The sequence below is a fragment of the Bradysia coprophila genome, unplaced genomic scaffold (assembly GCF_014529535.1).
Source record: "Bradysia coprophila strain Holo2 unplaced genomic scaffold, BU_Bcop_v1 contig_24, whole genome shotgun sequence".
NCBI lineage: Eukaryota > Metazoa > Arthropoda > Insecta > Diptera > Sciaridae > Bradysia > Bradysia coprophila.
Window position 1 is genome coordinate 2482564 of NW_023503501.1, and position 26575 is coordinate 2509138.

Sequence of the window (26575 nt, forward strand, 5' to 3'; positions counted from 1 at the left end):
ATAAATGCAAAAGAATATCCTCAACGCATTAAACTAATTATCACAAACTAAACATTTATACTCCCGTGCCCCTATCAAAGTCATCCTACGCTACGTACACACTTTATAGCACAATCTATTTTTAAAACTGAAATTCAATATACACAAAATAGAGCAAATTCCATTGCATGACCAAAATTCAATGAAATTCACCCAATAGCTACAACTAGGTAACGTCTGCAACATATACATATATTCGACACACAAAACTCACCTGTAGCTCAACGTTGTTGTGAAATTTTACCATCCCATTACGACCACCCACACCCCGTCTGTCATACGACTCGGCTGTTGGCGACGACGAAAGCATTTGTTCCGGCTCCAAACATATTTCAATTCTGTCTAGATCGTTAGGACAACGGTGCATTTTTTTATCGCCCTTCCCCTCGAAACTTATTCGGTCGTTCGTAGGTGGATAATTGGGCGGTGGAGGAAACTGTAGAAATAGTGCTGCAGCACTGTTACCGTATGCGTTGCCTTTGTCTCGATATTTCGGTTGATTTTGATGTTGATGACAACTACGACGACCACCTGCTAACGATGGCTCCATTTTACATTATGGCTGTTTCCAAACAACAATCTTGCTCTATTGATGTGTCTTCAGTGGAATTCTGAAAGCATAGCATTACGGTAAGTTGAAAGATCAATATAATATGCAAATATGTTACTAGTTTAATATGGAATAATATATATATAATGTCGGTGTGCATTGTGCAGACCCGGACTGGCACAAGGGACATTCGGCAATGAGCATGCCCAAAGGGCCTTTTGTTTTTTTTTTTTTACGAAAGTGGAGAGACGACATTTCTACATGGTCGATATCGTGGACGATAATATCGTCTACAAAACGATATTATCGTTCGTAAAGACCCAGGGCGACGATTCGTAACTTGACAGTTGCGTGTATAAAATCCCGTAAGAACTGTCAATTAACGAATTCTTAAAGTTACGAAAGTGCGTAAAATGAGGCTCGGAACGATAATGTCGTCTAAAATATAAAATTATAAAAAACGATATTATTTTTGAATGATAATGTCGTCCAGAAAACGATAATATCGTCCTTAATCAAAACATCCGCTGGATGATATTATCGTTTTGTGGACGATTTTATCGTTTCTTATCGTCCTGGACTATAATTTTTGGAACTATATTTTCTGGTTATACGGGTGTATGCACTTAGCTTATAAATTCTTTTTCTGTTTCCGTTTTCAACGTTATTCAATCCACAAATACAATCCAGAAATCACATTGAAACAAAGCTCGATTACACATACACTTATGCGCGCGAGACATGTACGAAGTCTTTTATGTGGATTGAGAAGCTGTGTATGTAAGTAAATGGAATCAAAGTTTCGAAGCCAAAATTTTCGGATGGATCTTTATTTTTTTTTTTTTAACAATCTGTTCTGTAATTATTGGGCTATGTAGAATGAATTGGAATACAGACTCTTTCAGATTTGACTTTCATCTAGACGATAATATCGTCCAGTACAGTTATTGTGCCCATAGTTAGAAAAGAGGATGTGACGCAATATCATGATGAACGCTAGTTTCCCAAACAATAAGGGACGGGTCGACTTTTTTCGCGATTTTTTGTCAGATATCAGCAGAAACACGAAAAATAAGAAACTCGTATATCGGGCATTCTCAAAATATTGTCTCATTTAAAAGATTTTACAAAAAGAAAACCTATGAAAATAGCACTTCCCACTCAATGGGTTGTGATGATAGTTCATGGTTTCACCGTCGAAGCTGATCGCCAGCGCTAATGTCAACATTTTCTTTTTGATTTTTCACTTCAATGATCTCTTGAAATTGAGATATAGACTCAATAAACCAATTTTTTCAACATATACTACTTGGCTGAAACATAAATTGTGTATTTACTGAGCGTCATAGACCTGAAACGTCATTTCTTCTTACAACGGCAAAAATCACAACCCATTTCACACCCAAATCACATCCACTCTGAACTTAGTCAAATATGGTTTAACGAAGAAAATCGTCGTCAAAGTCGTTAATCGTAACATGAGTATTGTTTTTGAAACGTCAAATTAATCATCAACACAAAAATTAGTGTCGGTTGTGAAAATTGTAATAATTTCGGTGATTTCGATGTGATTTAGTTAAGATTTTTTGCGGACATGAGCTTCTTGTGTTTTTTTAGCCTTACAATCAACGGTTTACTTAAAATATTCGTCAAAAACAAAGAAATTATGAAAAATTTATTATGGCGAATCATGTAAACAAACAACAATATTGTCGCTTGGTGTGATGAGAGTTGCAGAAGAGATGATCCAGTAGAAATGGCGGATCAATGTGGATCTATCAATGTCGGCGGTAATCTTAAAAATTACGTTTTAGCGGAAACGCTTTAGTTTAAATGTGTGTGCATTTCCGGTGAAATAAATTAGTGCGAAAGCATCCACTTTTGAGGAGCTTCACGATAACACCTTTAGTTAGAGGAGTGTCACATCCCTTATTCTTAAAAAGAAAATTGCTCTGATTCGAATGAAAAGTTCATTTTTCTTAAAAGAAAAATTACTCCGATTCGGATGAAAAGTTTAATTTTCCAAACAATTTTTAAAGCGAAAATTACTTTGATTCTGATGAAAGGTTTAATTTTCCAAACAATTCTTAAAAGGAAAATAACTCTGATGAAAATTTTATACCAGGACGATATTATCGTTTATTTGGACGATAATATCGTACAGGACGGTATTATCATTTAGGATGATATATTATCCTACAGAAAACGGAAATATTCATGAAATTTTTTGAACGATATATAGTCCAGACCACATTTTAAAAATTTTCGTTTTAGACGATATTATCGTTTTTTAGACGATATTATCGTTTTTTAGACGATAATATCGTTCAAAAAACGATCGTTTCTGACGATATTGAGGGTGTAGAAATATCCAGACAACAAAGAAAGATAATGATGGACTTGTTATAAACTATACGCGATACACCGCCCGAATGACTTTTTCGAGCCAGTCCGGTCCTAGCATTGTGTGTACAGTGTACACTTTCGTCGGTTCAAATACCTACAAGCGCTAACCATAAAGTAAGCTCAAAATTATACATTTTAAAGTAAATAAAGAAAGAGAGATACGAATTGAAAAAATGGCAAGGAAACGAGAAAATGCAAATATCTTTGAAAATTCTCATAATACCAACTTGAAACCGAATTCTGCATTTCAGTTTGATTAAGCAAATTGATTTCAGCCATTGATGAATATTGAAGATTGTGGCATTAATATTATGCTAAAACTGCATAAAATATTTTTTTTTTGTCGAATAAAAATAAATTCGAGATTTGTTTCTAAAGTAGATTGAACAACTGAAACTATTTGTTATTATATAGGTCGATGCACTCCAATTAGTGAGATGATGTAAACATTCTCAATTTGCCCATCAATTTGCTGCATTGAAATAACGTTGACTTTAATGACGATAATTGCAAATGGCTTGAGAATAACGACAAGCTAACAAATTGCTATTGACATGATATCAAGTTTGAAAAATTTATTTTCCTTTCAATTTTTTCTTATTTTTTTGCTGATTGGAAATAAAAGATGATAAGACTCAAATTTCATGTCATTTTATTCAGAATTTATCAGAAAAAATACAACGGAAATACTTGATTTCGGGTAGCGTGTTGTTGCTATTATATACATAACAGAACATATATACTATCTACTGATAGGTTGATAACTTCAGTTCAGCAGAATCTATTGATTTAATTACTCGCTTTATATTATTATTAAAAATAATAAAATAAAATAAAAAATAAAGATTTCGATTTGCGGTTTGTATATGACTGGAAACAGCGTGTAATGAAACATACATTAATGAATTCTTGTTAACGTTCTCAATTTTCAAGTCACAATCGGTCAATTCTGGTTATAGTGACTCTATGGCACATTCCACGTTAAGTGTAACATTTTTCAATACCTCCAACAATATTCAATGTTTTCGTAAAATTGTGTTTGGATTTGTAAATGTTACAACAATGCAATGCAATTTTTGGTGGTAAAACCAGTTTTCGACTCAATGCTCAGCATGCTAAATCAGTATTCAGGAGCTCGTACAAGAATTGTATTTCATTCACTGACGTTAACTTTTGTCGCTCAGTTAATACTGTCAAAGTTAACAGTTAGGTTAGATTCTCAACGGCCGATTTTGTCCGTGAAGAATTAACTTGTCAGTGAAACTTGACATTTCTGATGTAAGAAAGTTTTCTATTTTCGTATTGATGAAAAATAATTATTTTTGAGTGATGACATTGTGTTTAAATAGTGAATAACAATTAATAAAATTTTGTTTATATTCCAATGGCAGTTGTCAAAATTCACTTTCATTTTGCGTTCACTGGGCGACGAAAAAATAGAATTTCTGTACGCGCCCCAGGTTATTTTGCAATTTTGACAGCTGTCAATTTGTCAAAAATGCAACAAAACCGACAATGGAATATCCCATATGGGTACAGTGAACGACATCTCAAATGTCTCACTGTCAAATTTTTCTGAGAATTTTATTGTGTCATTGCAAATTCACAATGACATTCTCTGAAAAAAAATGACAGTGAGACATTTGAGATGTCGTTCACTGTAATTCCATGGTTAGTTGCGTTACAAATTTCGTTATCTGTGAGTCATAAAGTTAATTGTGCTGGCTTTGTTTTGCGGTAACAATTCAGTCTATAAATTTTCTAATACTCAGGAGACACAGTGCTTTCATACCAACAACAATTGGAATTTTTAGCCTGCGAAGTCTGACTTGTGTGATCGCAAATGTCTGCGTTACACGTTTGTGACTTTTCGAAATATTTTCACCAAATAAAAACTGATTTCGGCAAACTTTTTTTCCCTGAAAGCTATGGTCATGACGAGCAGTTTAAGCCCAATATGAGGTTGGTAACCCAAAATTTGGGGGAGATATGTCTAAAAAAGTGATATTTTTCGGAGGTCATAAATAGCCAGAAATATATTTTTTTCACAATTGGTGGTTGTTACCCCACAAAAAATGTTGTTTCGGCTCAAAACCGTTTAAAATAATGGTTACAAAATTTTTCGAGATAATCTCGACGAGTTAAAATTCGAGGATGACTTTTATCACCACTGGGAAGCTGTTATCATCTACTTTACTCACCCAACTAACCTGATTGACTCAAAGTTATTTTTCTCGTGAAGTCATATGCTGTAGCTTTCGAATGACACCGATCTTCAGTTTTTATTTGAAAAAATGTAATTTCGGCAACGTTTGGGTCGAAGTGATCTTACCTTACTTCGAAGCAGAATGAACCAAAAATCTTCAAAAAATTTAATTTCGTGTCATTTGGAGCAATTGTGGAATTATATGGTCCACATCTACAGGAAAACAAATTTACAAAAATCATTTTTTGAAATATTTCGAACAGTCACAAATTAGCTGGAATTACCCATATACTTATTAAAGAATATTTATTAAATTAATTATTGATATTATTCATTAGTAATCAATCATCAAACGGGAGAGTTGGCTGTCCATTAGATGAACGCCTGTGTTTTTGTCTGTTCTTGTTTCTTTTTTTCTTCTAATTTTCGATTTTTTTAAAAATGTTTTTGCTTATGGATTTTATCAGTTCAAACCTTCGTCATCCAGTTAAAAGCTCGAAAAAGGGTGAAAGTGATTTTGTGCTATTTAATGTTTGGGAAATATTTGGTTCTGTTATTGTGCAATTCAAGTTAGTTAATAGACTTAGTACAAAAGTATTGTATTTATTACTGACGTTCTGTGCGTGTTGAGCAGATCCGATTACTTTATGACTTTATCGGTACTTGTTTATTCTGTGATCTATTCGGTGAAGTAAGGATTGGCCACGTTGGAAAAAATTGTGATTCGGAACACCTCGTCGATATGCGCTAAGTTTTTAATTTTCTTTTGTAACTAAATTTTTCAATTTGTCATTCTTCTTGCTGCCTAATAACTTCACTAAAGAGCCTTAGAAGCTTGTGAATTTTGAATGGATTTCTATGTGGAGATGTCAAAAACTTGAGTAAAACACAAAACAGTCGGTTTTCAAATTCCTTGCGTGAGATTCGCATTGAGGGAAATTCTAGAAAACTCTAGAATTATCTAGAAATTGACAGAACATTCTAAAAAATTTTGAAATTTCTAAAAAAAATTCTTGAAATCCGAAAATTTGTTTAAAATGTTAGAAATTCTCAGAAATTGTAAAAATTCTAGAAAATCAGGACCTATTTTCAATTTCTGAGAATTTCTAACATTTTTAACAAATTTTCGAATTTCAAGAATTTTTTTTTGCAGGAAGATGATTTTTTGCTTCAGTAGTGTAATAAATGAAGGACTGCTATCGAAATATTACGTCACCGGTTCCCACGCATAAACTTGCACATAGCACATGTACCAGAAGTATGAATTTTTCAAGTAGTGGATTGAAGTACAGTGGGTTACACCCGATGAACTTAGCTTAGATTTTTATTCTGTTTTCAACGTTATTAAATCCACAAATACAATACAATCCATATTGAAACATAGCTCGATTACACATACACTTATGTGCGGGAGACAGAAGTATTAGAATGTGCGTAAAATGTACGATGTTACATCGTCGATTATGTACACGGTATGTACGAAGTCTTTTATGTGGAATGAGAAACTGTGGTATGTAAGTTAAAGGAATAAAAGTTACTAAGCTAAAATTTTCGGATGTAATTCGGAACAGATTTTTTAGAGTTTTAAAAGTCATCGATGGTCTAATAGTCAATTAAGTGTGAATATGTGTTCCACACTTAAAAATAAGGAATGATAAAAAGTGCTTCCCAGTCTATGATATTTTGGTTCAAAATTTGAAAATACCTTAGAGGATTAAAAATAGCTGTCCTGACATCACTAGTAGAACATGCACGGGGGCCACTATCGGACCCATTGTGTGTTATCACATATCGTATGCTGGGAATCACTTAATTCTATGGGAAGGTCAATGACTTTTGAAACTCTGGTAAAGGTGAACCAACTGGATGTAACAAATTTTCAAAATTCGGAGATTCCTCCCTCACAAAAGTTCAATATTTGAGTTTATAAAATCTTCACAACGTTTTGTCCACAAAAAAAAAAATAGCGTGGATACGACCCTCTGGCTCTGTTGTTTTTCTCTTACATTCTTTCAAGTCATTGAACGATATACGATACGCTGTCTAAAAATTTAACTGCTTCTAACGAAAGTGTCTGAACTATAAAATTTTAATTGATTGTATACTGAAACAACAGCTATCTATCTGTATGAATCTGTTCCTTTACAAACAATATCGTGTATCTTCGGCTCAAAGCCATACTTACACTTGAATGTAATTATGTTCGGTTTATCTTAAATGACCGTCATCAATTTCGCTTAATGTTTGGTTATACTTGTTAACAAGAAGGGAAAATAACCCCTCCATAAAATATACATAATATATAAAATCAGTTGTCACATCCAATAATGTGTGCGCAACTTGCAGCATTCTCATATTGTAAATATAAATATATATGGAAAGATAAATAAACTAAAACAGAAACACATATATCTGTAGCAAGCTATATATTGTTTAAAAAATATTTAGTAAATAGAGAATTAAAACAAAGGAATAACTCACAATGCCAACGAGTAAGCACCCGCGGACACATTCGTTGGAAACTATTTAGACACCGCAATAAGAGAATGGAAGTGTGATGCACATTTTGATACAATGGAAGGACTAAACTGAAAGAAAGTATGACAACAAAACTATTTGACCTGTTGTATCGTTTACAATTTATGGTTGAGAAAGGTGCCACGCTACAAAAGTCGAAGTACAATTATACCTATTGGATATAAATGCTTCTTCAAAGAATAAGGGTATTCCAATTCTCGAGTTTATATTCGAGTATATTGAGTGTATCCCGTATATACAGTATATCTTGTAGTTATATCGAGTATATCCCCTATAAATGACAACTGTCAACGGAAATAGTATATTACTATACAAGGGAAGGAATTTGATATTTCGTATCCAGATGAGTAAAAGTGTCCGAGGGCTTTAGCCCGATGTACTTTTACTCATCGTGATACGAAATATCAAATTATTTCCCGAGTGTAGTATGACGTTTTCCTTTACGAAGGAGGGAAAGACTTTTCCCTAGGGATGGAAAGTCCATTGTGTAGCGTATGGTCTCAAAATTACGTAACTAGAAGAATAATTCAAAAATTACATTTCAGGTCTATGTTGTTGTCTCGTTTTCGCTTATGTGATAAAATAGAGTACACACTTGTCACTATCAGTCTCGGCAAGCCTCGAATTCTTCGTGACAAGTGTGTAATATATATTTCAATTGGACCAACATCTGCCGAGTGATAAGACTTTAAGAACACGAGGGGTTATAAAAACGTTTTTCCAAAGACTTATCGCTCAGCAGATATTGGTCCAATTGAGAAACTAATTACTTTAGGGAAGTCCAGAGATCGTACGCTACACACTGGCATTTCGTTTGCCGAAAATCCATCGAGTCAAAATTTATTTATTTTTCTGTTGACAGTTGATATATGGGATATACTCGAATATGAACTCGAGACCTGGAACACCCTCAATATATGAAATCGATCGTATTCTTCAAGTTACTTATATTCCCTTTGGCTTTTTTATTTGTTCACATTATATTCTATCCGATTCGGTCATTTCATCGAGATTATCTGTTCATCTAATTCTCGTGTAGACCTACCTGACAATGTCTTGTCAAAATAACCAGAATTAATGATCCTATATTGATATGTGTAGCGGTATATAAGATGACAAAAATCAAAGCTTATGATATGACATGTTAAGACATATGTACAGAAATGGTACGAGAACACTTACACATGCGTTTCAGTATAGAGGGTATTTATTGTATGGTATACATATAATGTACTTTATAATAAAAATAATCGTAAAGCAGCTTCGCTTGAATGTTTGTGATGTGGTCGTATTTCGTATTTTTATGATTTTAAATATAAAGAATTGTCCCATTTGTCAGGATTATAATAAAATCATTTCAATACGAGTTTATAAATGGGTTTTTGTATTCATTTTGTTGGGTATGTCCCAGTAATGGAGAGAATTAAAATGCATTTTCCATTTTTTTTTCTTTTCTTCGACGCAAACAGAGGGGTGATTGTAATATCTTTATATTCCAAATAAATACTTAAATCGAGCTTATTACTTAAGATAAGAAATTTACTGGTGATAATTTCAGCTCAACGAATATGTGTGGAAAATATATATTCAAAACAATAATAATGGCCAAACGATGTCGACATATTAATACGGTCATTCAGAGACTTGTGACATTAAGCAGGTTTTTCGTTCGCGCAAATTTATTTCACATTTAGTTCATTTACATTATCATTTCTAATTTCTGCTGTGTTACGAGTACATATACAAGTCATTAAAGGTCGTCTATCTGTTCGCTTATCTCCAGCAATTTTTGTTTCTCTTTCAGCAAAAAGAGCCATTAATTTGTGATGGTTGAAATGTTTTCATAAAAAGGTAGACGTCTAAGTGTTTACAGCTTCATGTGCGAGCGTGCATATTTTTTTGTCAACCAAAAATTGTTTTATGTAGTTACAGTCGGTCACTTTGAAATAAGTGACGCATTTTGTTTCAGCTGATCCTTTCATACAATTGTGCTAATGTTAAAACGGGTGAACAATATACCTACACGCATGCGCGTGATAATGGTAAAACTGTCTAAAGACGTAAAACCATTTTCTTTTGTGTGAAAGAATCAGCTGAAACGAAATACGTCACTTATTTCAAACTCGACGACTTTATCACAATGTGTCGTTTAAAAATGACGTCACTCTCGAATAAATAAGAGATGTCCTGAAATATCGACCTGAGCTGGGCTAAGCTCATGTATCAGAATGCCAACAAAACATAATGATATAAACGATGCCAGCGGTACCAGTTGACCTCTGACGACAGAGGCATAAGTATCAAGTAGGGGAAGTGGACGAAGCTCTTTGGGCCGCGTGTGACGAATTACTGATACCTTAACGATTAAGATTTCTAAATAAATCGGTATTCTTGCTAAGAATTGGGAGGTTCCAGTGATTGAAGTAGTAGTGCTTGAGAGTAAGAAATAAGCGATCTTGGATCTGAGTTTCCGCCTCTCGCACCACACCCACACCTCGAATTCATCTATCTGTGGCTTTTAAATTCAGCATACTATCACAAGTGAATTTATATGTTTGATAGAAAACATCACATGCTCTAGAGTCGTTAGAATTGAAGTGGAATGAACATAATCTATCAATACTCTATCTAGCAAACAAATTTAGGTGGTAAAAACGTAGCGTACACTGTCAAATTTTACACTCTTAAAAATAAATGAAATAAAGTATCAGCAGTGATGTCCCTTTAGCTGTTGAAATGCTGTGTGTCTTGTCACCATTTCGGTGTGCGAACGTAAATAACTTGAGTTTGTGATGTCCTTTGTTGTGCCGTCATTTTGGGGTGAGCAAAAATGACATAAAGTTTAGAATTTGTGTTTTTTATGTGATATTGATAAAATATTCGGTGTCATACTTGGCAAAATAAGGTGGTATTTTGACAGCGTTAAGATGGAGTTTGTTTGCTAGAGAGAGTATTGGTTCTACACCATTGTAAAAATGTGAAGTCTCCCGTATGAAACATTATCTTTCGGTTGTTGCTCCTTAGAATTGTAACACAAACTCGAGCTACGCGGTGTACTTAGTTTAAGCAACTATGTTTAAAAATAAATGAAATTGAAATTGAAATTAAAATCTTTTAAGAAATGAGACATGTCGAACATTGAGCACTTCCTTTTTACTCGGGTGGTCGTTAGGTATTGAAGTGAATTTCTATGTCCAAACAATTGAACTAAATTCTTCAAAAATTAAATTCGTAAAGACTGACGCACACAAAATACACATTTGTTTAGCATATGAAACTACTTATCCATTAACTAAAGCAACAACAAACGGAGTCTTTATACAAAAAAAATATGAGAACTATTTGCGAAGAGTCATCTCCTAACGTGAAATCAACCTGAAAAAGATCAATTTCATTACAAACGTTAAACCATTGTCGCGTAAAATTTAAATACAAATATAATTGAAAAAGATATGTTCCGACAGTTTTACGTAAATGCTTCGCTTGACTGAATGTAAATTCAATTTTACAATTTTCTATCTCTAATAATACAACTATTGTGCATCAGAATTTTAAACAATCACTTTGTTTGTTCGAAGTAATCAATAATTCGATACGGAAATTTGATATTTTTCGCATTTATCCATCATAGGAAGCAATTTCATGGGTTTACCATTCAATGCCAAGTATCGACGGACGATATTCATTTCTTTAACATAAAACAGTCTTTAACCGGGGGTGTGCACAGATTGTAATGAATGGATAGCCCGGGGCGCATAATATGGATTTAAATAAATGAAAGGGTAATTTTAGATGTGCGGCTGCCGCTTTTGTTACTTAGAAACTTCGGATGAAGTTACGAACTTGATTTTCAGTCGCAGTTGTTTTTCTTTATAAACATTGAAAAGCACCTGAAACGTCGGATCGAGAGAAAATATGCAGACAATGTTGGTGAATTGTTAAAAACACATAAAAAGTGATACGAGTCAGCGTTTTTACAAGTTAAACACCTGTCACAGATTTAAAAGACACAGGGCCACCAGAGAGCAAATTCAAATATTTTCGTTTAGAATTTGGAGTTGGAAAATAGTACCTACCATTCTGCATACAGCATTATCCGTAGCAACAAATCATACATGGTACATTATTTGAAAGCACTAGGCTACAAAACCCAGCTAAACATATTGAAAAGTAAATAAATACAACCCTTGCCTTAAACACGTAGTTACAGGTTGGGTTAAACGAATATGTCAAAAGTTTCTTTTAAAATTGAACTTAAAACATACAAGTTGCCAGACATATGTACACTCTCCATATATTTTTCACGTTTAATATTTCAGTTGGTAAAAGTCTTACTTAGGAGTTTCTTATTCTCCAGCAAGCAGTTAATAACACATGTTTACACGAACTTTGCATATTTCATGTTAGAGCATGCATGTTAAAATGAACCGAAAAAAGATAATATTCTAAAACACAAAACGTCTGCTGGATAGAACAATGTAATGTGATAAATTAGTATCGCCTCCGAGCCAAAAACCACGATAAACTTAATAAAAAAGAGCACAAACTCAAAACATACAAAGTAACACGATATGGTCTTTGATTTCATTTAAAAATTAGTTAACAAAGCAATTTCAATAAACGAAAATCGAAAATTAAATAAAAAAAACTGTGGAGTGTGTCGAATTTTTTAATTTAGCCATGGTTCAGTGGAAAGAAATGCTACACCAAGGAACACATACCTTTATCAGCCTTAAAACTCGCACGAACAAACAGTGAAATTAGAACTGCCCTACAACGCATGAAAAACTTAGTGCAAAAGAGATGCAAGATTTTGAGAGACAAACGTGTGACATTCTCTCACAAAATCGTATATCTATTTCGCTCTATGTTTTATGCATTATAGGGCAGATATATACTTCATCCAATCAGAGCATATTTTGCAGAATTTTTTGTAGAAATTCAACAAAATTTTAGAATTTTTAGAACTACGTGGAGAGAAAAGTGATATTCGGTATAAACAAGTAAAAACAGTTTTGATTGTATGTGTGGATCAGCTGAAAAACAGCTGAAGCAAATTCATACTGAAATTTCAATGTCTGACTGTAGAAATTTTAGAAACACAATTTTAGATTTATCAGAGTTTTAAATGTCATCGACAGGTGCTTCCCAGTTTAAGGTATTTTAGCGGAAAATTTGAATTTAATAACCCCTATTCAAATTTTGCGCCAAAATACCATAGACTGGAAACACTTAATTGACTGGGAACGTTGATCTTACTTTTAAATCTCTTAAAAAACTGTCAAATGTATTTGAGAATAAAGAAACCTAGAAAATGTAATTGTTGCCCTTTAATGATTAATGTTTAATCGAAATTGTGGTAATGTCTAGAAAATTTTAGAAACTTACAGAAAACGTTTTCTTAAAAATAGCCCTGCGCCCTGCATCCAATCTATTGAATCACATTGAATCGGGAAACCATTTTTTTAACTAAAAATAATTCAATAAACTCTAGATAGTGTGCCGGTCAATTTGTGGTCAAGGCTCGACGGAAGAAATGTATCAACAGTTTGATTTTTCACACAAATTTAGTCAATCTCACTAATTGGCGGGGCCATAGTCAACGCATATAAATCTAAACAACTCTGTCTCACATAGAACCTGATTCAGACATTGTTTTATTATTTTTCCATTGTAGCTAGTATTTAGACTGGTAAATTTAACAGCTTCTCTGGTTACCACAGCACGTGCGAGTCTAAAAATACATTTAGATCGTTTTCGGAACTATAAATCGTCTTCTGTTTTTTCCTCTCCGTTTTTAAGTTTAGGGTATTGTCAATCGATTTGAGCCAGTTGTGTGAGAACTTTGTTTTTCTTAACTAACGGGAAGTACATTATTAATAAGCAATCAGTCATTTCATATTACGGAATGTGGAAATTTATCGTTCGAAAGAAATTATTTTTTAAATAATTAATCGTATCGGTTTCGTTCTCGTGGTCCCTTACATTGTTTCGTGCAGTATTTATATAAATATTACATTACATGCCAGAGCGCGATAAAGTTCACTTTACATCACTGATTGTGACTGTTGAAGATTTACTTACTCATTTTGGAGATAACATCACTCGCCTTCGGCTGTGGATACAAACTTCCCCCTCGTGAGTAAGCAAATTTTTCCGCAGCTAAGTAACATACTATCACAACGTTCTCTTTCTCAACGATGTAATGTGTAATGCACATTGTGGATATATAGTACATATAGTAAACGAAGAGCGTTCTCATTAAAACTATAATATTTAGTTGGCATAATTAAAAGGTTTCTAACAAATTAACCAAGTCTTATTTGGAGTTCAAAGAAACCAAGTTAAAAGTACGTCACAGTCACTCTGTTACAGTCATTTAATAAATGAAACCCTTTTCATTTCTATCAGTAGAGTAAATACACAACGCATCACTACTTTCTTTAGCGAATAATGAAACAGTGTTGAAACAAATATAATCCCAACATTGAACGATGCAAGTGTAATAAACGTTTTTATATCCGTAACCACGAACTCATGTTTCAACGATAAATTCTTAGAACATTTTTCGATAGAAACAAATTAATAAAAGTAAAAGATTAAATTCGGAGAACAAAAATGTGTGTAGGATCAGACACCGATCTTAAACCAAAAAAATTTAATAAAACTAAGTGGCTTTAGTACCACATAAATCAGGTATGTAAATTTTTCTAGGTTACGGTTCATATTAACATACTGGAAAGTGCAGATAGATGGTGGTATATTCCCACAATCGAATTAGACCGGAATTTTCTACATTTTTACGAATATTTGAAACGGTTTTATTTCTGTCTTCTTTTTGTTAAAATAATTTCAATTTCTCTGAGATAAAGAATGGTACTTTACATAGATCTGTGATGAAAATGTCTTGCTTCTTCAATGAAGCAAGATCAATATTTACACAAATCGCTGTCTTTCGTCCTATCCAAAAGAAATTTCACACGCGGGTATTTATAGGATTGCCAGAAGTAAAAAATTTACGAAATCGAATGTCGTAACCCCACACAAAATATGGTTCTGACAACCACAGGTGAAATTTTTCATAAATTTTTTCGTGATGAATTCGATGAATAAAATTTGAAAATTTTATTTTTTTGATGAGTTTTCTTCCACCTGACTCACCCAATTGCCGTTATCGACTTGGGCATATTTTTGAACTGATGCCACATATACTAGCTTTCAAACGACTCCAATCTTGAGTTGTTCGGCAAGATCAATGAATATGCTAATCAGGGCTGGACTGGTCATATTGGACGATAGGGCGGTGCCTGATACGAATTTCAAATTTTCCGAAAAAAAAATCAGTTCCCAAGGCATGAAAATACGTAGTGACTATTCGCAGGCGCCTGTCAATAGTCAAATTATACTAAAGATGCTATTGACAGTCGAATTTGCCTGCGAATAGTGTTTTTCCTTTTATGGAGGGTATTGGCAGGCGCCTGCCAATAGCATATTACCTTTTACATAGGCTATTGGCAGGCCGATAGGATTTTACCTTTTACAAAGACTATTTGCAGGTGAAATGGCCTGAAAGTAGTATCAACGATGAAAATAACTATTGTCTGGAGTTACGGCATTCAATTTCGAAATTTGTTTATTTCTGCCTGCCCTCTGTTATAGTTGTTCAGCCATGATGTAAAACTGAAACGTTACCTCGTGTTGTGAGTGAGTAACGTGTTGCTTTTAATTGTTAAGTCATAACCAAAACATCTTTCCCGGTTCGTATGTGACTGTTTAAAATCCCGCGTCATTCGTTGCTGCACGAACGAAAATTCATGGGATCAACATTTTGTTGTTTCACTGAAATATCGTTTAAAATAGTTTTTGTTCTTTAAGAACACCCATTTATAACGATCATGGCTTTCGAAACGATTCGAGCACATAAATAAGCGTTAACAGTTATTGACGATATAACACCGGTCAAAAATCATGTAAATCAACCACACTTTAGCTGGAAGTCAACAGCCGGTGCAATTGCTGGTACGCATGCACAAAGGCTATGTGTGTATATGGTATGGCGATGCAATATTGTGACAGAGATGTACAATATTTTGTTTTGTTTTTTAAATAATTTAAAAATTTTATCATCTCACTTTGTTTTAAATTTAAAAAAATCCAATAATAGCAAAAAGCATTCAATGTGGTCAATGACCTAGGGTTTATCTATAAATTCTCCATATAATATTCAAATATTGAAAATATTATGTGTTGTTGTCATCAAAGTGTACATCATTTTCAATATTTTATTCATAAATTTCAAAATATTATTTTTTTTATCGAAATATTGTGTGATAATGTGTACAATATTCGTATCAGTTTCAACAAATAAATTAATTTTGTTTTTTTTTTACTTCCACTCTCAGAAAATATTTATTTTTATAAATTCAAAATTAGACGTCTTACATAAAACAGACAATATTAAACATGCCCACATTTATGTATATATAAGTCATATAATACCAAAACCCTAGCCTTTCAACCATTCTTTATGACCATAATAATTTTATTAATTTTATTCATTATTATCATATTTTTCTTTCGTTCCACTCTATGTAGAATATTTATATGTATTTTTCTATATAGGATATTGCTATACAGAAAATCTGCCTACGTCTCCATGACTAAAATATAATAGCGCTTCCAAAAACACATAAAAAGCAAACATATTATGCTGCTAAGATTTATGTAATTTGTAATTGGTTTTGATTATTTTTACAATTGAATTTTTACTGAAAAAAAAATAACAACAAAATTATCAATAGATTTTATGGATTTTTTGCGTCAACATTTTGTTATTTGAAGCATTCTTTATTAGAACAAAAAAAAAATGAATAATAGTGAAGTAAATGCACTTACATGACCTTGTCGTTTGCATTTCATTGATTTCATATGTGTGATAGTTTAAATGCTTTTGAGATTCCTAGAGTCGAAAGTGGCCTTTTACATCGTACTGAACAAGAGAATTTTGTTTGTTTTGCCTGTAACAGTAGATTATTGACAGGGGAAGCATCGAAGCTTGCCGAGCGAAAAAGAGAAAACAGATGTAAGGGAACGTTAAATTATCCTGTCAATTTCAAACTAGGCCCCACCTTTTGGGCGGGTCAGGGCCCTTGACTGACAATTTTTTCAATATATTTTTAATCAATTTCATTTCATTTTCCGTTGTTAATCTTCCGAAACATCACAAATAACGGATATAAAACATTCGCTTGAGTACAAGTTCTTTGGAAAACCACTTTTTCTGTTCTCTATTTGCTTGTAAATTTGCGGCCAGATTTTTAATCAACAATACAAAATAGACAAAGACTCGTGTGAATTACGGCCCTCGCTGCGCTCTGCCCGCAAACGTCCCACTCGTATAAGTCGTCTATTATTCAGTTTTATAGTCTTATTGTTAACGTTCTTTCACTTTGGTACAATATAAATTAGTACGATAGACGTTCTTCCCTTACACTTATGTACAAAAAGGAAGCCCCCCGGTACTTTCTACATTCACAAAACCTTTAATCATGAAAAAAAATAGCACGACTCGTGCGAATTACGGCCCTCGCTTCGCTCTGGCCACAAACTTCACACCCGTGGGAGTTTTAAAGTTTTCTGTATGATTGTTTTTTAATGTCATTCCATACATTTGAATAACGATTCAGAAATTGGTTTTTCATAAAATTTTATAAATATTTTATGTCATGGCTAGAAAACGATCATGCGTATTAGCTGACTTTCACCTGACTGTCCCTGACTATAGCCAACTATAACCGTGATAGCTGACTATCACCGTGATAGCTGACTATCACCGTGATAGCTGACTGTCACCGTGATAGCTGACTATCACCGTGATAGCTGACTGTCACCGTGATAGCTGACTATCACCGTGATAGCTGACTGATCACCGTGATAGCTGACTATCACCGTGATAGCTGACTATCACCGTGATAGCTGACTATCACCGTGATAGCTGACTATCACCGTGATAGCTGACTATCACCGTGATAGCTGACTATCACCGTGATAGCTGACTATCACCGTGATAGCTGACTATCACCGTGATAGCTGACTATCACCGTGATAGCTGACTATCACCGTGATAGCTGACTATCACCGTGATAGCTGACTATCACCGTGATAGCTGACTATCACCGTGATAGCTGACTATCACCGTGATAGCTGACTATCACCGTGATAGCTGACTATCACCGTGATAGCTGACTATCACCGTGATAGCTGACTATCACCGTGATAGCTGACTATCACCGTGATAGCTGACTATCACCGTGATAGCTGACTATCACCGTGATAGCTGACTATCACCGTGATAGCTGACTATCACCGTGATAGCTGACTATCACCGTGATAGCTGACTATCACCGTGATAGCTGACTATCACCGTGATAGCTGACTATCACCGTGATAGCTGACTATCACCGTGATAGCTGACTATCACCGTGATAGCTGACTATCACCGTGATAGCTGACTATCACCGTGATAGTTTATAGCTGACTATCACCGTGATAGCTGACTATCACCGTGATAGCTGACTATCACCGTGATAGCTGACTATCACCGTGATAGCTGACTATCACCGTGATAGCTGACTATCACCGTGATAGCTGACTATCACCGTGATAGCTGACTATCACCGTGATAGCTGACTATCACCGTGATAGCTGACTATCACCGTGATAGCTGACTATCACCGTGATAGCTGACTATCACCGTGATAGCTGACTATCACCGTGATAGCTGACTATCACCGTGATAGCTGACTATCCCAGACTATAGCCAACTATCACCGTGATAGCTGACTATCATGCATGCGTGATAGCTGGATATAACTAACCGACAAAATCAAATTCCATCAAAGTAATCTTTTTCGATTGATTGAATTTTCCAACAGTGGAAAATACTGTTTTTCTGGAATAACTTCCAGATCCTTAATCCCACATAGCCCATCTTTAGAGGTGTGCACCGCCGATTTTACGCCGGCGCGCCGCCGATTTTTGGCTCACGCCGACAAACGCCGCCGCCGAGAAAAATCGATTCCTTTTTCGTCGCGCCGAAATATTACATATTAATCAATTTTTTACAAAAATATTCCTTTTATATGCTCCGTACAAACGACACTAGGCAATGTCTTGAAGACATAAAATTCCTCTTTCTGTTTAAAGATTTGTCGATTAGTTGTCCTTTCAGATAGGAGATAAGATTTCAGATAGGTTTTCAGGCCATGTCAGAAACTCTATTTGGTTATTAAACAATGAAATTTCTAGGTTCTAGTTCAAATCTGAAGCTTCAAAATAACGTGATAAAATAACAACTAGATCAATGATTTAATAATTTTATGTCATTGAACTAGATATAATCTCTACCAAACATTTTGTAAATTCCACTAAATAATTTTGAATTTTGAGTTGTACCACCATTATTTATATACCCCTCGATAAATACGTTTCGAAGGTATACACATTGGAGGAAAACACAAACGTTTTTAATGAAATTATCTGGCACTAGATATCAACCACTCTCACTCGAAGGAATTTTTAGAAATGTTGATACAGCGCAATAATCGATTAACACTAAAAATTGAATTGAATTTTCGTAAGACTTAGTGACATATTTCTGGCCAATCCATTCTTCAAATCGATTTTTCACCGTGGAGAATAGAGAAAAATGTAGATCTTGACGTCTATCATATTTTTCTGTTTCTGTACAAAAATGTCCTATTATGGCCTCACAATGAAAACCCGATTTAAAGAATGTTTTGCAAGCCTTTGTGGTACAAATCTTTCATTAGTCGGTATCGAGACTTTGACCCTTCCAGGTCTTAGGCGCCTTTTAAGAAAGTCAATTAAAAATCCTGTAAACGTTTCGAGTTTCCATTGTACGTCAAACATTAGTTAATTAACTAAAAAGTATTTCCAGTTTCCCCGACATTTTTAATGAATTGATATTAGATTAGAAAAAAACTAAAATTTAAATTTTAAGAATAAATATTAAAGATTTCGGCGCGCCGAAAACGCCGCCGCCGCCGACTCTAATTTCCTTTCGGCGCACCGCCGCCGACTTCTCAACACTCGGCGCACCGCCGCCGACGTTTTCAAAGCCGGCGCACACCTCTACCCATCTTCAAACTTAACCTCAGGAATTGATATCTGCGTCGATTAAAAAAATAAAATTGGTAATTGTTTGATAATTACTCAAGTTATCGTGTATACAAGCAAAATATTGGGACAAACAATTCCGTTTTTCATAACATTTCATACAACCTTTGGTATACAAACATTCTAGGGTATTTTCCGGCATAAGACCCTGACTTACAGTCAAGGGAATTATGCCTTTTTTAAGTGTTAGGACAATCATAATTTTGGGAAACATAGGGCGTTTGCAATAAATTGCGTTACAAAACTGGAGATAAAAATTGACAAGTCACGAGTGTGACTTTTGACCTCGGATCAACAAACTGCATTACTTATCCCTTGTCATTTAAGAGTGATATCGCCAAAACATCGAACAAAATCAGACATTTTGGGACAAGGGGTCACGGATATTATTGACATATAGCTCATTCGATTCGTTGAGCTTTTGCGAGTAAAACGTAGTACTACGTGTGGTGAACTTTATTTTGTTGTCGACGCTCGAGGTCATGAAGTAATGGTCTGCCAGAAGGGGCCCAAAATCGTTTTACCTCGATTAGTCGAGTAAAACATTTTGGGAAAATGTTGACCAGTTGGTGATATCAGTCACTTTAGGTGAAAAAAATAGGTGATTTTTCCAAGTCCCTGACCGGCTGCAGTGACATAAGTCCGAGACATGGTATGTATGGTGAGAGAGCCTAGCCTCTGTAGTATCATAACATGTAAAAACATCCTTGCATAAGTTGGTGGTGTGTGTGTGTGTACTCAAAATGTGCGTCTCTTCAAGGCCTACAGCCTAGCTAAAAAAGTTTTTTCCCAAAATTGTTTTACTCGACAGGCAAAACTGAGTGCTTTTTTTGTAAGTAAAAATCAAGCCCAAATACCATTTCCATCGAAGGCATTTTACTCAAAAACTTGAGGTAAAGTTTTGGCGTCGTGAAACAGGGCCTATTTTTAGGGATTCGTAAAAATTACATAAAAGTAAGTCGCTTCGTAAATTGCGGACATTTCAAGAGAGAAAAATGTGTGGAAAATTCAACTTTCTAATTAATTCTTTGACCTAAGTCAAAGTCGAGTCCCTCTCAAAACAAAGATAAATCCGAAACATATCCGCAATGTTGTACTATAATTTAAAGTCATGAACAACAACTCCAAGTCACATGTCTAAGGTTTCAGAAACAGCGGTTCAAGGCCTGTTTCTAGTCTGCTAAACTTCTAAACATATGCTTCGCGATTTTGACATGAAAACTGTTCTGCACATATCTTGCCGCTGGCGTGGAGAAAAATTCAAACGAATTCAGGTTTGATACACCTCCAATTAAAAAACAAATGTTAAATCAGACAGTCTGAAATTCTCCTTAAATCGTTTTGAAAACATCAGAGGGAAATGAAAGATTTAAGAAAAAAAACGTTTTCTATACGTGCTGGTAAACTACACATCAGTCATAGTAAAATAAAAGATATTCCAAATCTCTTATATCGATCAGTTCCCAGTGGTATAGACAAGATGTATAGAATACGTCTACTTGACATCCTATTTTATGTGTAACGAAAATGATTCCACGAAATTAATTTTGAGCAGAATTTTTCGACCTGTTTTTGTATAATGAAACGTAACGCGCATTTATAGTCTAATTCATTTCATTCAGCACATTCAGTTTCTGGCAACCTTAAAATTCCATGACAATTGTTATGTAACGCAATGGGTCTTTATTTTCTTTTTTGTTGGTAAAAATAAATTTCTCAACAAAAAAAAAGAATATTCTTTTACGACAACATTGTATAAGAGTTTGATTGTTCCCGTCACATTATCATAGTCATTATGTAAATAAAAAAAAAATTCCTATTGAATTTATAATGATCGCCCCAGAAGAAGGGTCACCACTTTTTTTCGTCTTCTAATAAATGTTCACATCCGGCTTCTTTTACCCATAATTCAGATGTAGTTTTGTGTGGACACAGTTAACACTTTCGATAACGGAGTGGTTAGTGGTTGACGCGATGCAAATTGTTGTTTTCATTGAAACCAAAATGTTGAAAGAAAAATTTAAACCGATTTCATAGTCTGTCCCGTCTGTCTTCTTAAACTGTACCATCATCAACAAAGCTGAATGAAAAATGATTACCACAAACCATTTTGTTACAACTATAAAAACGTCTACATACCATGATGTATAAATATCTGGTATTTCTTCTATATATATTCCAATATGTAATGCTGGGACGGAATTAAACTGTTTCTTGCCTATCTTTGGTATATCGTAATAAAGAAGTTTTTTTCGCACTCTCAAGCTGTCAATGATGGTTCATATGCATACCGAAGGTATATTTAGCAACGACAGAATATTTTACCGAATATGTCAAAATACCTACGACGAACCTCATTCAAATAAATGACTGTTTACACCTAAAAGTAATTATACCTAGAGAGGAAATTTCGAACAAAATTACGTAAAATATGTGGTCCCAACATGAAATACGAAATGTTTATTGGTATGTGTTTGCCCTCCTAATTAAGAGGGCAAACTGAACTATCAAAAGCGTCAACGCATACATGGATTGGTGTAAAATTATGCAAACTGATGTTGGGACCACATTTCGTCGTACAAATTTCCACTCTAGGTATAATTACTCTTAGGTTAAAGCATCGGTAACATTTACCACCGCATACGAGGCAGTGGCAGAACAAGTCTCAATATAAGGAGACTATTCATAGATGCATGTGAATGTTAAGCGAATTATAAGAAAAATGCATTTTCTATGGTAAAATTATTACAATTCGCTTAACAAACCCATGTATAAAAGTAAGACTAGTCACCTTATGTAAACAATAAAGCCACTCCTTCTTGAGGTGTCTCAAATGTTAATGATGTTTGTCGCTTAGTATTGCAACAGTGGCCAAGTCAATATCGTTTGTGTAGTATGGTCCCATGTTTTGACGTAGAAACAGCTCATTCCGTCACAGAATTGCAAAAAGCTTGTACGCAACACGAACCGTATGCTAGAATACTATCGCACACGACCTTTTATAATACTCGGCTTAGCCTCGGGTTAGCAATCGACATGAGAGTGATTATAGAAACGCACCCAATGATAGTAGGCTCGATCCCCGGGGAAAGATTGGTTTGAAAATGTTGTTCAACCATGGACATTGAGCCACAAAGACTCCGAAACGCTTCCTTAACAATATACCTTCAAACGATTCTTGTTGCATAAATAACTATTATAATACCCTGTACAGAACTGAGTTAAGAATCTTAACAAAAATAAGACGAGAAAAAAAAAAACGCAAACCGAAACACACCAGAGATAAAATATTAAGAATTTTGACATGTTTTTGGGTGTTGCTAGAAATTTGTTATTGCATTGCTGGTTTAAATAACACTCGTTCTCAGTTTAGATAAAAACAAGGTAAAATAATAGGTTCAGAAACGTACCATTAAATTGTGGGTTTGTAAAGAGCTTCTATACACGATACAGGAAAGGAGAACGAAAAAATTGATTTAAATTATAGTCATTTAATTTCTGGTTCTTTTTTTTACGAATTTAGTGGAAACGATAAATCTTCTAGACTGTTGTGATATGTTATGCCGTGAGTTTCGGTGTGTTAAAGTAGCGTCTTATAATTTTGATATTAATTTTTGATGATTTTGATGCATTTAATCAATTAGGCGAAAGAGTTAGTTCGTATACACGTAACTATGTAAAAGGTATGTAGTGGACCCAACACCAAATGCTCGCCGCATTGGTAGTGGTGCAGGTGGTAAATTGTGAGTAGAGGTTTAGGAATTTATATTTCACCTTTTATTTTAAAGCGTTTCGGAGTCGAATCCACTTAATACAGCTGCAAGATAAACGAATTTAACAAAAAGATGGTATTATGTTCTCTTCTACTCTCGATTTTGGTGAACACAAATTGCACAATTCTGTGTTCACCGTCGACTACATTCAACGATTTCTAAAGGAGTTTCTTTTTGTAAATTATTTTTTTTCTACGTTAAATTTAGATAAGATATGAAAATGTGAACACGAACATGTTCTTTTGTAATGTAGCATGTGACCACCAAGCAAGGTTTATAAATTTACAACAAAAAATGTTTTTTTTTATTACCATTTTTAGTCACAATATTTCTATCGCTAAGTGCAATTAAGAAGAAGGGTCGTGTCGGATAAATAAAAAAAGGTGAAACTTCTGTAAGTTCACAAGACACTTTTGTGCGGATAACTTCAAACATTGACCGAGCCGCACGTAATCTTTTCGAAACGGAAATGAAATTATTTACACAAATTTTCTAAGATTTTTATGGTTCAATGAAATTTCAGACTGATCATGACTCATTGTTTGTCTTACTAATATTGATAGATTGATTCTGCTGCATAGCCTTTACTAAGCCAAATACGGCAGACACTTGTCTCATCAATACATACAGCCATATTGCTGTTCGACGAATACAACCGTACAACTCCATAAACTATACGCAAACAAACCACCGTAATCTTATCACATGTGAACAGAAACTAATTCCTAAAAATATGGTTTTACATCCGTTGTTGTGTTTGGGGCTGTCCTAGGCATTAATAAATAATTTTCTTCCGACTGTAACGAATGCTTTAAGTAAATGTGTGTGTAGTTTGTTTATGATGTAGCTGAATTTCTAATTCCACCGAATGATTTATTGGATGAAATAACAATTCAAGCCATCCACTTAATACCACAAACATCGTCTGTTTTATTGTTTCGCACCCCTCCGCAAAATACAAATATACAATATTATTATTGATGATCCATTTTCTTATTTAATACCCTTGGTGAGTGACAAGTTTTTATTATTGAGGGGAATTTTGTTTTTATATTTTAACATTGTTGATGATAAGATTGGCAGAAAGTAATGTTGTCGAGTTCATGTGAAGACGGTTATGGCAGATACATATTATGAGTGCGGCAGTGGTTACAGTGAACAACCACAGTATTAGAAATGATACAGGTGTGTTTCGAATCGCAAAGTTAGTTAGGATAAGAACATTTTGTAACCAAATTAGTGTTGACGGCAAGATGAAAAGGCGTTTTTTCTTGTATGATCTTTTTGGTTCAACGTGGTTCACGTGTGTTGTTGATGAGGGGACATTTGTATTACAAATCTTGTTTGTGTTGGTGCTTGACTATCTTCCCTGTCCTAACCGTATCTTCACGCATTGAGAAACAATCGCTAAATTGTACATTCAAGCAGATGATGCTAGTGATTGTATTATCGTTATCAATGTGTTTATGATTTCATCTGTGCGGTGGCGTGAATAACGTTATTTCCTCCACTCAAATCTGGTGAGAAGATGGCGTTTTGTTGATAATCTCTCTGATGATGACAGTTCAGGTGAGAAAATGTCCCATGGGGCGAACAATAGTCTCTCTTTGGAACTGTCACTTTATTTTGGATTTGGATGTTTCGTGTATAAAAATGTTTATTTACTACACGGAAAAGGAAATTCGAGCAAGAGCCAAAATTTTCGGTTATCGCTTTGTTCCCCTTGGTAAACAAATAACAATTATCTGCCTAGAACGATAATCTCGTCAAAATCGTCAAAATAAACATTTTGGGCAGAAGTGCATAATCTACTATTCGGATGGTATTTAAGAGAAACCAGGATTCAGGAATTTTAGTGAATTTAATTCTCTTCAGTGACTGCATTGCGCACTGACAGTGACAATTGTATGTAACAATTTAATTCCGTTAATAGATGACAATCTCTACTCAAGTACCACTGTCCTCATGGCCTGCTGAGAAATAGTATTTTTGAACTGCATATCAATGCAAAACGTCGAAAGACTTATTTAATTTTCTCTCAGATCTAAACAGAGAAAGAATTGCTTGTTTATTCATAATCATGGCTTAGTCATCTGTTGGTTGACGATTCAAGAAATATAGACACATTGCACTGTGTGTCTATAGGAGAATAAAAAAAACTCAAATTTCATTTCAACTATGATTCGCTAGACTTGCTCGTGAGCAAATTTATATAGTGTACATTATATCAAGTATTACTGTCGTCATGGCCTGATGAGAAATGGTATTTTTGGACTGCAAAACATTGAAGGACGTATTTTATCTCAGATCGAAAAAATGGTCGAATCAATCTACTCTACTACTTCGTTAACAATCTTAAAATGAGTCACAGACACTTCAAGTGTAAATTTTATTTTATTCATCTAAACAGATCTTAGCGACATAATGAAATCGCTACGTCTATGCAATCGAATAACGAATGAACAAACTCAAACTACCGATGTTATCCAATTACGATTGTGTTTCATCTTAATTGGTAGGGTCGCCGAATAGATATCGGAATAAACTAACACCACAATACATCTTCAATCAATTGTTCCTTGATTCTGTAAACACCCTCGCTATCGCATAACAGTCTGGTTAATAGTATTCGTACCGTACATAGTCAGACTTGTATTACGAACACTTTGATCGTCTGCTGCAATTGCAATTATCCTAATTATCTACTTAAGTCTATCGTTGAAAAAGTATCCATCCCACTTTAATTGCAAACATTAATTATCGACGTATATCTGGTGTGTATACGCTATTTGGTCGGATGGTATAACCTTTTTTTTTCATGTTTCACAATTTTTTCTTTCTCGTATAAAAACTGAAGAGGTATAT

The 26575-nt window shown here is 34.4% G+C and overlaps 1 protein-coding gene across 2 annotated transcripts in view; it reads right to left on the minus strand.

The window, feature by feature from the left end:
* LOC119077826 overlaps nucleotides 1-26575 on the minus strand; it is a 134314-nt gene that overhangs the window by 98326 nt on the left and 9413 nt on the right. For both annotated transcript variants that reach the window (XM_037185133.1, XM_037185134.1), the window contains exon 2: nucleotides 254-650. In XM_037185133.1, coding sequence (XP_037041028.1) covers nucleotides 254-589 — 336 coding nt within the window. In that variant the 5' untranslated portion in view covers nucleotides 590-650. The remainder of the gene's footprint in view (nucleotides 1-253; nucleotides 651-26575) is intronic.